The sequence below is a fragment of the Manacus vitellinus genome, unplaced genomic scaffold (assembly GCF_001715985.3).
Source record: "Manacus vitellinus isolate BGI_N305 unplaced genomic scaffold, ASM171598v3 scaffold_7_pilon, whole genome shotgun sequence".
In the NCBI taxonomy this organism is placed as follows: Eukaryota; Metazoa; Chordata; class Aves; order Passeriformes; family Pipridae; genus Manacus; species Manacus vitellinus.
Genome location: NW_021940813.1, coordinates 28,370,487 through 28,385,225, shown reverse-complemented (window position 1 = coordinate 28,385,225; position 14,739 = coordinate 28,370,487). Strand labels below are relative to the sequence as shown.

The following is a 14,739-nucleotide window of genomic DNA, read 5'->3' as shown; positions in this document are numbered from 1 at the left end:
CAATAGTCTAGTTTCTGGGAAATGACATGGAAGGCTATAGAATACAGTTTTGGGTTACACCCACCATGATGAACTGATCTCAGCTGTCCTAACTAGGACACCCCTGAGGGGGTGGTGTCTCTCTTGGTGTTGACCCAATCAGCGCCCCTGCAAAATTTAAACATATCACACCAGACTGGAAAAGAAGGATGGTGAGCTGGTTGGAGAAGTGGCCATGTTCTGAGACCACAAGGGGAGAAGGGGCAGGAGCCCCGCTGGGGGGCCACAGCCCCCCAGCCCCCAGCTGAAGTTGCAGAAACTCGGAAACAGTGTTAAACTGGACTGAGGTCTGTAACTGAAAAGCTCAGGGAGTCTTTCTCCACTGTGAGTGGGCAGCAGAAGACAGAAAAGCGGCAGCAGAGGCAGCGCTGAGTGGAAGGCTATGGCCGAAAGTCAAGAGATAAGAAGAAGCAGCAAAGACAGCATGCAACTAAGCAGAGACACAGAGATGTCTGATGGAGAGAGAGAGAGAGCCGGCAACAGAGCAGAGAAAGCTCAACAAAAACAGTTTTGGGGTAAGAACTGAACCAAACCCCCCAAAACCCTTTTGAGACCCCTCCTAGGAGGAGGAGATGGACTCCTACTTGAGGGGAGTCTTGGAGTGCAGCAGCACCAGAGAGAGAGGAGCTAAGAAGCTCAGACATCCTGGAAGCTGGACCGGGACAGCCAGACAGAATGCGGAGAAGGGCCTTGCCCCCCCCTGCTGCTGCCAAGCTGGCAGTTTCGAGACAGAGCAAGGGAGCTCTGATAGAACACTTGAGGCAAAGACTTTCAACTGAAAGTTGCCCTAACGTTCTGACTCAAGGGAGCTTGAATCCACTGAGGCAGGGACTTTCATGAAGATGCCCTGCACTTCATGATATGACGTGGTGAAGCGAACCTTTGTCCCGGTTATCGCAGTCCACGGGAGAGAGACCTTCACTTGGAGTCGAAGGGTTGAGAGGGGTTAAAGGAGACCTCCCTTGTGTGTAATGGGAAGAGATCCAGCTACAACTTCAGCTACAACTGCTGCATGGAAGAAGAGAGACACTGCTGCCCTGAAACGTGGAAAGGATCTTTCCTTCTTCCCTTCTGAACTCTTATTGGAGGGAGAAGAGATTTGATCCAATGTAAATATTGCTTTATCATAGGAGAGATAGTTAAGATTATGTATATAATGTATTATAATATTTATTTGTGTAGTGACTGTAATATAATTCTCTTCCCCCCATAATGAGTCTTGTGTTGTGTCTGGAAAACCCATCTCACACTGGGGTGAGTTGTGGGAGAGGAGCATGGACTCGGGAATTGGATTTTGGGGGTCTCAAACTACGACAGGTCAGCTTGCTGTGGACTGACTCAATTCTTAATTGAAATCAGTGACTGCCATTAGTAGTAACTGAACGAAGAATGGATTTCACACAACAACTGAGGCAGAGGGCTGTGGGAAATGCAGTATGTCAAAAATAGTCAGACACTAACAAGTGGGTCCATATGAAAATACACTGTCAGGCTTTCTGAGCTTCTGTGTACGTGACTTTACAGTCACCATATTCTTTTACCTTAAAGCCTTTTACATCTCACATTAATATTTTACGGAGTCTCAGTGTTGTTTGTCTTAAAGTAAACCATGTTCCTGAATCTCCTTTTTTCTGGAAGAAAGAATATCTTCCCATTCAGGAAGCTTGCTTATAATAAATCAGTTCCATCATTAAATGAAAATGGTGAAACTGATTTTCACCATTAAAAAAATCAGTTTCACCATTAATATTTATTAGCCTACCTCATGAACAATTTGCAAGCATCCATCTCTCACACAGTTCTTCTGAATCATAAAAATACACAACTTGAAATCTCAAGATTTTCCACATATCTACACACTGCTCTGAAAAACTATTGTAACTCAGACTCTTTGTAAAACTCATGCTTGCTAGGGCATTTATGACCTGTTTTCTTACCTGGTGACATTTTTCTTCCCAAAAAGATGTATTTGATTTGATACTTGATTTTCTCTAAAAGTCAATAATGATGGAAAAGATATGAATAACTTTGACTAAATAGTTCATTCTCAGTTTCACTATAATTATCAGTCTCTTTTTTCCAAACCCCCCACAAAAATCACAAATAGCCCTAAAAAAAAGTCCTAAAAATAAGCAAAACACGCACACACACATAAAGGCGAGGAGATATTTTAAATGGGAGATATATGGGATTTTTCTAGCTTATTCTTTATCCCTATAGAATATTAATTATATCAACAACTCTGTTTTTCAAACTCAGTCTAAACCAGAGGCTCTTCACAGCGCTTAACTGACTGCTGGAAGTACAACCCAACAAAGGCTGATTTGATTGCAGACTTACAGTTCCACAGACACAAAAAGGTATTTGGGTAAGCCATTTAGTTAATTCCTCAGGCTTCAAAGGGACAGCTGCTGCTGAATATTTATTATCAACTAATTTGTTATGCTTGACTAATAACTTGGGCAACTTTCCAGCACTCTGCATTAATCCAAATACTAAAGATGACACAAGCATCCACAATGAGGATTCAGTCCTGCAGAATTCAGGTGGCTCAGAAACATTGTCTAAATTCAAACCCATCCCTCCATCCCTCCTTCCTCTCGCACAGCTCAGACACTGTCAGAGTGCTCATTTCTGGCATTCAGTATGTTTTTTACAAAAGAGCCCCATCTGATTCTCGAGGATTTTCAGCCTGTTTAGCTCTGCTACTGTTGAAGGCAATGCAAAAAAACACATCAACTGAAGGAGACTTTGTTTACCTTCCAATAGCTGCTACATTTTTTAATTCCCTTTCAAAAAATTAGGTTTTGCCCTTTCCTACTATAAATGAGAATGGATAGGAAGACTATCCACAGATCTCCATGTATCTTGGCTTGAACTTTGGCTTTTCATAATCCTCAGAGCCAAGCAACCACTGCTTTTCCCAGGTTGTCAGTGACACTAAACCCATTCTGCATAGACCACAGTCCATTTTTATGAAAGAGCCTATCTTCTTGCACCTACACGCTATCTGTTCAGCAGGTACTTCACTGATGACAATGGAAAATTTCACCCAATATTTCTTTGTAGTTATAACTTTTTAGTTGTTGTGCTATTTGGGATGCTTGTTTTTACTAAAAGAGACACAAGAACAAGGAGAGGAGATGCCAAGCTGTTTGGGAAACATATGAATGCAAAAAAGGTATCAACAGAGAGAGATTAGTGATCCTTAAATAGTGAGGAAGAATGAGGAGCGTAAGAAATAGGACACCAGGATATAAAAGGGAGATCCAGAATTTCCATTCTTACAAAGAATCGAGTCTCGGCTATAAATATTGCATTAGGAATAATTAAATCGACTGTATATGAAATACATTTTTCAGAAAGAAGAGACTCAGTGAGCCACTAGAGGTCCCTTTCCACCCAAATAAACATGCTTTACAAAACACATTGTGCTTATTAACTATTTTAAGTTATTTTTAATCATATGGTGACTATTCAGCAGGATCACAAAAAAGTGTGAGCCTTACACGTTCAAGGTCATCCTAAGGAAAACATGGTACTTTTAAAAGTATACTCTTAATGAAAGTTAAGCAATGAATGCAACTTTATTTCTCTGCAAAATCTGAAATCCACCCCTATGCAGAAACAGAAATATTTAGTATGAGAAGGAATGTTCTCCATCATGCCCAAAGGCCAGATTGCAACACTGGAGGAAGAAACACTTTACATTTAATTGTTAAACCATTAACAGCAAGCACCAAACTATCCTGGAATCTATCACACTTGGACAATAGGAATGCCATGACCCCAGTAGACCTGAAATTGTCTAATGAGAGATGGGTAGGGGACCCTGAACAATTTTTTTTTAATGTCACATAATGTTGTAAAGAGTTTTATAATTCAGTGAGGAAAAAAAAATGCTAAAAAACTGGTGGATGACTGTTATGCCTTACAAGATCAAAACAGAAAACAAAATATTTTAAGTCAAAGCAGTTACTTATTAGGAAAAAAAATCAAACCAAAGTAAAAGATACCTTTCTCATTTTCAATATCTTAGATGAAAGCTGAGTGCCAGCCTGAAGAGGGAGACTTGTGTCAACTCATGCTTTAATTGGTACAGCAAAAAGAACTGAGTAAACTGAGTATAATACAGTCTACAATTAGCCCTCCAACCAGGTAATCATCAGTGTTCAAGGTTCTATATTTTGCCTGATAATAACTAAATGTGTTTGCTCATTTCCTAACGCATTTACTTCTTGCATCACTGGAGGTCTTTGGTCATCTCATGGCCCCGTGCAGGTGGATGTCTGCTTCATTCTCCTCCAATAAGGCACTGGCACAGCCTACCTTTCACAGATGTGTCCAAACAAAGCAGCCTGAACACAGCTCCCAGAGAAGGTCGGAGCATAGAGGGAGGATAACTAGACCACTAATTCAGTTGTAGGCTTAAATAGAAAGCTCTCATAGCAAGGACATCCAAAAAGGATTACTAATTCTTTTAAGAAGTTGTGTAGGTAATTCAGAACTCATAAAAGCTAAAAACTAAGAGGTTTTATTCTAAATTCAGTGAAAAAAAGCAGGAAGAAATTCAGAGATCTGTCTTGTTGAGTAGGGCTCCAGGATAATGGTGATTTTTCTACCCCATCTCACAATGACAATTTTCATTCAGTGCCATATCAGCTATTTCCTTGTTGTAACATATTTCAGCTGGCCGTTTATTTCTTTATACTCATTTTGTAGACAGACATCACAGCTGGCAAAATCTCCAACAGCATTTTTAAAAGACTCCCCAATTTTTAACATTTTTTCCACTGTTTTTCTACCACATAAACAGAATTCTAATTACATCTGCCTTTCTGCCTCTCACTCTTAAAGCCTTTCAGTTGTAGATTAGCAATTACTGAAGATGCCACTCTGATTAGACTCCTAAAGCGGGTTGACTCAGGATAAGAGATTGCACAATGTTAATCACATCATGTCTGAGAGCACACATTGGTTGTTCCAAGGCAACAGCAAAATTACAGCCAACAAATGAAACATGGACATGTTTCTGCTGCTCTTGTATTGGATATTATATAGCAGAGGAAAATCAATAATCAAAATAGCTGTATTAGCAATATAATATTTTCAGACTAAAGTAAAAGGAATCATCTGTTTTTTGAAGATACTAAAATGTTTTCAGATGTACTTAATGCAAAAAAAATCTCAAAAACTATAGAAAACTGAAAGTGATCCTTTCCATAATCACTTATTTTCATACATGGCCTGAGCTATCAAAATATATTTTATACAATGCCTGAGCTATCATAATATATTTTATACAATTTAACAAAATTTATTTTTTATAACTTATGTCATAGTATGTAAAAGGCCACAACTTATTGTGAAAACTATGGTTGTTCTTTGTGAACAAAAAGTTACATCTCAGTCAATGAATGTCAAATAAAACAAAATACTTTTGTTATATTCTGGTACACAGAGAATAGGGATACTTGGCATAATTTACAGTTTCAAATTCCAATTGTACATTCTCATTCATTGCTGAGCATTCACACTATAGGTTTGTACCATGACCATTTGAGTTTCACTTACATAACCTCTTTAAACTGATGGATGTATGTCTGTATACGGTTTTGTATATGTTTACATGCATACATTGGGACATAAAATAACTATGATGAATATTTGATTATGCTTCTTACATAATACAAAGCATAAGACTTCCCTCAGTCTTCACTGAGGGAAGTATTCACTGCAACTAGGCCAACCACATGGTAGCTTCCCTCACTCAATTATATAAAATAATGAACAAGAAAAGGAATATATTAACATATGAGCTTTATAATTAATTCTCTATTTGTTTTTCCTTATCCTCTATTGGAACTTGGAAGTCTGAGGAAAGATTTTCTTTCTTGTCCATTTCCTAGAGAGCTGATTTTAATATTATCGTAGTATTACTCCACCTAGACAGCACTTCTGCAGAGGCAGCAGGACACCCAGGGAAGCACCGTTTGATGAAGCTTTAAGATGAAAAAACTTGAAACTGAATAAGAGAAACGTTTTGGGTTTTTTTCCAGAGCTAAGTACTGTGAATTTCAAAGCATCAATACTATATTCAGAAATCTTTCCATTGGGGAAGATTAAATCACTTTTCAAAACTCTAAAATGAAAAAGTATATTCTCTCTTCCAATAGGGCAGCCTGACTAACTTTAATTTTATACCTATTGCTCCATGTATTTCCATACTTGTTTCATTACACCTCTCAATAGCATTCCAAGTAAAAAATCAGATGTTCATCTGGGACATGAACACACATATATACAGATACATCTATACATATATAAAATCACAAACTTCAATAACATTTTCAGAGTAGCTAGACTACTGTATTAATGCTAGACTAATGTAATAATGAAATGGAGAGAGCACTCTGCCTTGCCAAAAGTGGGTGTCTGCTTCACCATGAGCTCCAGATGCCACTGACTCAGTTCACAAGGCTGTGAGATTGGCCACCAGTTCATGTATATCCCCATTTTATGGACAGTTAAATTTTAGTGTATGAATATGAAGCTGACTCCCACCTCTTCTCTACATCTTTTATTTTACAAGAAAGATACCATGGGAGATTATAGTGAATTACTCCAACATTACAAGATCTTTTAGTCCTCTTTATCAGATATTAACCCAACCAGATCTTATAATATAATTGCCTTTAATGTATCTGTTCTTTCTCTGCTGTTGTTGCAGAGGATGCTTTGCTCCAATTAATTTTTAAGAGGTTTGATTTCTGTGGTTCTCTCAACTTCAGAACTTCTGTATCCCCAGTGCTTCAAAAAAGTAATTGAAAGCTTGCTCTCTTTTTAACTACCTTCTTTCCTCTATCCATTTTATTTAGCATCATGCTAAATGTCTGGTTTATCAGCTATAATCATGGAACAAAATTATTCCAGAAGCACATACCGAAGAGGAATATCTAACGAGAAAAAAATCCCTTCCAACATATTACCTTTTTATTGTTGCTTATGTGTGATTCTGAGCTTTTCTCAGTTTCCTTTTTGACAGCTTCCTGAAGATCAGAGGCTTGTTGCATATATGTTAATGCTGCCAGTATTTCATCTTCTAGCAATTTTACATCTTCATAGGAAATTGGCCATCCCAAATTCTCTAAAGCCTCCAGCAAAGCTTCTTTATGCTGCATATATTGGACTGGCCCATCCTCTTTAAATCTTAAAAAATGTATTTAAAAGATTAATAATCACAAGTAGAAAAATTTTAATTATGTCAGTACTTTAAAGATAGAATCACAAAGCATAAAGGCAGAATAAAGCATCAGATTCATCCAATATATCTTTTGTATGCCGCAAGTTCTTGCATTTCATCCAGATACTGTTGTGTCTAGTCAGACAATCATATCTGGCTTAACTGTATCTCATACAAAGACATCTACAGAGCAATTCAAGTGGCTGAGTATAGATGCCTGGTGTCATTTCAGATGTCCTAGAATATGTGAGGCATCAACAAAGAACTTGTAGACACAACTGAGAAATCATTAAAACCCCTGGACTTCTGGAAGAGCAGGTAGAATGAAGTGGCAAGTATGGAAACAACCTAAAATGGCACCTGACAGATACTAAGTCCTGATTTGCCACAGGAATCTGGACTGATCACACAAAAAGAGACAATCCCCTACTATTTTTTCCTCTATCAGTCCTGCACTGCTCAATTTCCCTCAGTGACCAGGAGTTTGCCTCCATCCATGGTTCAGATTATGCCAATGTCCATGGGACTAAACAGCCAGTTTGAAGCCACACACCAAAGGTACTTACAAAGGTGAAATAGATACAGTCATCTTGTTGATTAAAAAACCCAAAGAAGCTGAACCTTCTAAAATCCAGAATAGGTAGAACTCTTTACATCTTCAGTTGGAAGTAACATAATTCTTTTTAGTCCTTTTAGCTGTTTTCTGGCTCTTCTCTACAGCTTTGCCAACATGTAAAAAACCCCATGAAGTCTAGATCTAGGGAGAGTACTGAAGTGTCTGCCTTATCAACGCATGCAACCACAGTGATGCCTAATCACGTTGCCATACTCTTTGTCACTGCTTATCTCTCTACTCCTCTAGGAACTGTTTTGTATTGAAATCAACCTGACCAGTATAATTATTTACCTAGATTTTTTGTCTCTATTTCCTGAACCCATTATTAATTCATAACAAAGGTCAAGCTAATATCTCCTGAGTTGGATCTCTTAAACACTTTGAACACAAGCACAGTATTACCACTGCTCTAGTGAATTTGAATTTCCCTAGTATCTGAGGTAGCATTTTAATACACACTAGCAAACCAGAAGGCTCCTCAGTCAATAATTTCAGGACTCCTGTGACCAAGTTACTAGACTTTGTTTATTACTCTCTCTATTCAGATTACTAATTTTGAAAGTATGTTGTCATTCTTCTGTAACACGTGAACCTGGTCACTCAAATTGTAAACTTAGAAGAGAAATAGATCGAATATTTCAATATCTATGCACCAATATTAATGATTTAATATGCCCCTCTAGCAGACTGTACAATTGCTAAGACTTCTTTTTTTATTACATGCACAGTTGGCCACATGGTACCAAAAACGAGATATTTTGGATGACACTCTGTCAAATTTGTATACTGTACAACTCATTGTTTATCAACAGACATCTATTTCCTTCTTTTTTTCCCAATTATATGCTGTTCTTTTGTTTAGAAGTCTTGATTTCGTCTCTACACCAGAATAGAGTTATAGTTCTCCTTATTAATGATAGAACTCTGGGTTTTTTTACTCATTAGCTTAAGTCTTCTTATAAGCATTCTAGTTTTCATTCGTGTTTTTCTGCGTAGGAATATTTCAGGCCCATTCAGTGTTCATTAATTGATCTTCACTTTATTCTCTGATGCAAAGAGATGCTAACTTCACTGATGTCAGTCCTGTCTATACAGTTACTAGTTTTCTAAATCAATATACAGAAATAGGCTAGTTAAAGTAGTACAAGCTCCTAGAGTGATATATAGTTCTAGCACATGCTGTTAAGGTACTTATTACACTTTTACAAACAAGCCACTGAAGTGCGTTTTACAGGATGAGAGAAGATTTACTTTGATGCCAAAGGCAATGACATGCTGCCCTCTCAAGGCCCTGACACTTCACACTGACTAAGAATAGATCAGCAGCATTCAAATGGAAGGCAAGTCTTTTCCTTTAAAATAAGTAGCATCGCAAAAGGAGGTCCAGAATTTAGTATTACTCCATATCACATATACATTTTTGAAAGCAAGATATAGTTATGAAACATTTGAAAGTTAAACCAGTTGGTTATAAAAATAGTGACAAAAAGCTATCAAATATTTATGACCAGCCTTTCAGAGGTACATTAGAAAACCAAAAATGATAGCTTACTTGTCTCTTTCCTCCTGAGATAGTGCTCTCCAAACAACTAGGTTCAGGCGCCTATTAAAGAAAGCAAAGCAGTTTTTGAGGGAATGCAGTTCCTTGCGCAGCTGATCAGCTCAAAACTAACAAATAAACAGTTTCTTAAGACATCTGCACTGATTTGTATTCCAAGAGCACTGTATCATCAACTTGTATCTTTATCATTCAGCTATGAAATTATCAACTGCAAAAAAAGATGGGAAAACAGCATCTTCCATCAAGTAGCAGCACGACTATTTCAGGGTCATAGAAGGTTTAATGGCAATCGCTGCTGCTTCCTGACAGGATTTTCTATGGATGGTTCTCTTCAGCAGCAGCAAGCTAAATCAAATAACAAAACTGATTAAACGCCAGTTAAGCTGCACAGTTTTTTCAATTAAACAGTTTCAGAAAACATAGCCTGAATGTAGTAATGCTAATTTTTTTTCTTCTGCTAAGATTACCCATCCATTGTTCTACTCAGGTTTCTAACTCATTAAACTCTGGCTATGAAGAAAAGCTACTAACAGGAAAACAGAAGTGATTATCCCAAAGCAATGCAGTTCTGAGATCTTCTAAAAGCACCACTAAACTTTCTGCTTTTGCTTTCTAGACACAAATTATAAACTCTTATTAGATCACCTAGCTTATGGCTTTCTCCATAAACATCTCAAACAAATAAGCCACCATTAAATTACTTCATTTCATACTACAGAAATAAATCTCTACGATGATGCTAATTGTTGTAATTACAGAACAATTTCAAAAATTCCTTTGGAAATACAAGAACAAATTCACTGCTAGGAAAAATTCAGATTGTAACCATTAGAATATTAGCGGTCTTGTGAGATTTACTGGTGCATGTAGAAAAAAAGCACATTACCAACAGATTTTGAATATTAATTTCTTGATGATTCATTTTATCAACTAGAAACCAAATCCCAGCATTTTTAGAATGTAAATTACTTAGTTTGCTCACAATCTGCAGTCTCAGCATGCTCCACTGACTATTTCATCCTTCTAAATGTGCATACTCATAACTAACTCATTTGTAAAAGCTTCTGGCTGTACAAGACCATACACATTATGAAGCTTCCAGTGTTTTGCTCCTTCAGTACTGTATATTCTCTTTGTCAGAGTACAAAAATTCTGCCCTCACCACTTTTCTTCCTCTAAACCTGATGCTAAGGTCAATCTACATATGGGGAAGATATTATTACGCTTGCTTCTGTCCTTGAAACCCACATACCCTGATGTATTTTTCATCTCTACATGTCAGAATAAATTTGTGACCAACAACTATTCACAAAGCTGAACTGCAACTTTTGCAATTCAATTACTAGAAAAGTACTATGGCATTTAGAGCAAAATGATTTTGACTGGGTTGCTGTTTTACATGTGGAGATAAAACAAAGAGATCTCTTTTTTACATTGTCAATTATAATGATCTTCAGACAGATCTTTCTTCTACACATCTTTTTCACAGAAGTGGGAACTCAATCCTACTATTGTAAATACACTGATTCACTGACCTTTGTGGGTAAACATAAGTAAACAGTACTCCTAATCATCAAATTTTTAGGGAGACTGTGAAAATGCTGTCAGTAGAAGATCACCAGAATTCAACCAGAAAACATTTTTATTTCCCTGAAAATCAGTCAATAAATGCAAAATATTGAATGGTATGGCGCAGCAGTGAAAAACTTGATTTTTTTTTCAGAAGTCACCATTACAAATACACCAGTTGAACCTACTATCAAAACAAGTAACAAATCAATTTCTATCAGTTCTTCATCATCCTGAAAATAACAGTATTGTCCCAGTGACAGAACACACAAAACCAATAGATAATATCCATTAATATTAGACATATCAAGTAGCATTTGCAAATCATACTTCTTGATTTTTACCAAAACAGATGCATATAGGACAATAGGGATGAAAAACTGAGCTATTACATGCTTTAAAAAGAGCTACAGAGGAAGAAAATCCCCAAACCTTAAAGTGGAATTAATCAAAAAGCAACGAGTAAGCACTTGTCATCAAGAGGGTTTTGGTCATATAAAATAATTACATCTGTAAATGTTACAGAATATAGTCTAAAAAATATTTATTAAAATAATACTAATTAAAGCTTTCATATGATTACTGAATTACACTAAAGCCAAATAATTGCATTGTTTCCAAAAAAATGCACAAAGTCATATCATGGAAAGAAATAGCTTAGGGATCTAATGTCTTTGTCCTGTTTACTTCTGTTGTGCTTTTCCCAACATTGAATTAATAAGCACAACACATGTCTCTTAAAAAAACCCAACCAAATTTAAATTGTCAGTATCTTATTGGTGCCTCAGTTATAGTCTTGCATCCATAGTTAAGTGATACAGCTGGCAGAAAAAAGCAGGTCCCTAATTTAAATACCAGCCTATGGATTTAGGAACTTAATTATAAGTTAAAAGTCTGACTAACACTGTATGTTTATGGGAGATTTCTCCACAGGGATGACTGCTTTCAGGTTTATTCCCAGCAAGTAGAAGAATTTTGCTTTTGTCACTGAATGAACATGACCTGGGCAACATGTTCAACATGCTTTTATTATCTCCTTGCCTATCATCTGCTGGTTTTTCATTCTGCTTTTTACTGCAAACATGATAAATTTCTGGTGAGTAGACTTGCCTTTTGTAGGATTTAATTGCTTGCTCCAGCTTCTCTTTATAGGCAACAAGATTCACTGCCTGAGGATTAATTAGTGTGATCTCCTTCTTGTCATTGCTAACATGGGCCAACGGTAATATCTATTACAAAATAAAAGAAAAAGATTTTATTTATCATACAAATTTTCCTCCACCAGAATGACTGAATGCTGAGGGTCAGAACAGCCAGAAGGAACACTAGAATGCTGCAGAAAGAAAAATTTGAGCACACCAAGCAAATGTCAGTATTAAGATGCAGTTTCCAGACAGTTCTTCTGAAATGCATAAGCCACAAACTAAGATTCCTAACTATTAGTTATTTCTAACTAAATCAGTACTGTCAAACAACTCACTCTAATAATGGAAGGCTAGGTCAGAAGGAAACAAACGTCTAGAGCAATTCCATACTATATTGCCTTAAAATAACACTCTCTTATACCTATTAGCATCTAATTCTAGCATACAGGTGTGAGAGTACATATTTAAGTGTATTTAATGTTCTTATTATGGACCACCTAATTTTATAAGGAATTAGTGTATTATAGCTATAGAGAGACATTTTTCACCATCACACTGATCATCAAAGAGAGAACAAGGTAGATATTGCTCACTGAAACTAGTCTTAATTAACCACAATAAGGCTTAAGAACCTAATCAGATTCATCAGAATCAGGAACTTCAATATTTTTCAAATCTCACAATATAGCACCTACATAAGTCAGCGTCATTATAATATAGAAAGCTATACATTTGCAAGTAGATCTTCAAAAGCCACAGAAAAGGGTAGAAAAGGATGAAAGAGAGGAGGAAAAATGCCTTCCAAACTGTCAGTCCAAAATCCCCCCATCTTTCAGCCTCTTAAATTACTCAGCAGTTTGCGTAAGAAAAGCTATTTTATACATCAATGTCCTGGTGTTGAATATAAACAGAAAAAAATGCAAAAATTGCAGAAGATGGAGAATGATACTCTTCCTCTTCAACGCATATGGTTGAGCAGGAATCTTCCCCAAGTGCCTGTCTGAGATCAGGATATAGATGAGAAATTAAGTTAAACTAAGACCCCTATTGGGAGAATAAGACAAATAATCAGCAACTAGAGCAATAAAAAGACTTATTTAATTGAGAACATTTTCCAGTGATGTTTTATTTGTGTTTAAATCATCACAGCCTAGGTGGATTCCAAAGTACCGCAATATAAACCATTTTTCCAGGAGCAGTGGTGTGGCTTTATATCCCCCTCTCTTTCTGAGGACATCTTCTCTCTGATTAATAAATCCGTGTCAAATCAGTGCCAGACCACTTCAAGGCTTCTAACATTAATCTTAAGATCACTTAAAAGCTAAAGATAATGGGAACATGTCAGTGAAGCACCCTGACAGAGACAGAGGAGATCAATCTCTGCCCAGAATTCTGAGCAGTGAAACTTGGCTACTTGTCATTTCCAGATGAAGTCTGAAGGCTGAAAGGTAAGGAACTGATTACCCCTCTTCAAGTTCCCTACTGCCATGATTGTTGTCTACAATGTTACTCAAACCAAGCTAAAAGTTTAGCAGGGCCTCACCATGTAGGAGCCCACTTCCACACTGCCTTACAAATTCTCAGAGTAACTCCAAGTGCAAACAGCACAATTTACAATGTGAATATTTAATATAGTTTATAAAACACTTTGAACACAATATGAGGGGCAGACAAGCATACATACATTATTATACTATTGAAGAATAAAACCAGAATAGAATATGTTCTTAGCAAACAGTAAACTTTAAATATTATGCACACTTTGAGAATAATGAAAACTGCTCACAAAGTCAAGGTAAATTTGACAGATTCAGCTGAAAGAAATCACAGGGAAACTTTTTTAGTACCAAAATGTTTCATAGTTTTCTAAATACTTTAACTTTCATATCAGAAGAATTCACTTGTTTCAAAATGGCTTTTACTTCAAACCCAAAATTTCAAAATTTTAGAGACAAAACCAAAGCACAATAACCCTATAAAATCTTTCTTACTTTAGACAAAAGAAAGATGTTTTTGTTGGTTGAATCTGAACCTGATTCTTTTGAGCAAAACATTGAGTCAAAACTCCATGACTTCCAAAGCTGTACTTATGATGCCACAATCTGCAATATATACTCGCATGATTCTATATGCAACAGTATTTCCTCCAGAATTACCATACCACAATTTAGAGAAGCTCCCAAGCCATGATTTTTTTTCTGAATATGAATCTGGATGGGGAGTTCAATAAATTAAACTCTTTGAAATAACTGGGGTGAAGCTGACAGGTCACACAGAACTGAAAACAACAGGTCAGCCTCTTGATAATGAACAGTTGTCATGGAAACCTTTTGCTTGCTGCATCTCTGAGGTAAGAAAACTGCTCGTAGTTACTCCATCACAACTGTTAGCAAAGGCTGAAAATAAAAATCATACCACCCCCTGAAAAGCAAACAAGGATGTCTGCATTCCACACCAAGAAAACTAAGATCTTTGAGGGAAGAATGCAAAAATATCTGTATATTTACTACTTCTGAAGTACTGGAATGATAAAGATCCTTAAAGTCTCCTATTCAAGCTCTATGTC

At 36.6% G+C, this 14,739-nt stretch overlaps 1 protein-coding gene across 1 annotated transcript in view; it reads right to left on the bottom strand.

Moving 5' to 3' along the window:
- Window positions 1–14,739, bottom strand: part of VWA3B (von Willebrand factor A domain containing 3B) — a 74,031-nt gene that overhangs the window by 16,318 nt on the left and 42,974 nt on the right. Inside the window, 3 exon segments of the mRNA XM_018084323.2 lie at window positions 7,029–7,248; window positions 9,451–9,501; window positions 12,139–12,257. Of these exon segments, the coding sequence (XP_017939812.2) occupies window positions 7,029–7,248; window positions 9,451–9,501; window positions 12,139–12,257 (390 nt within the window).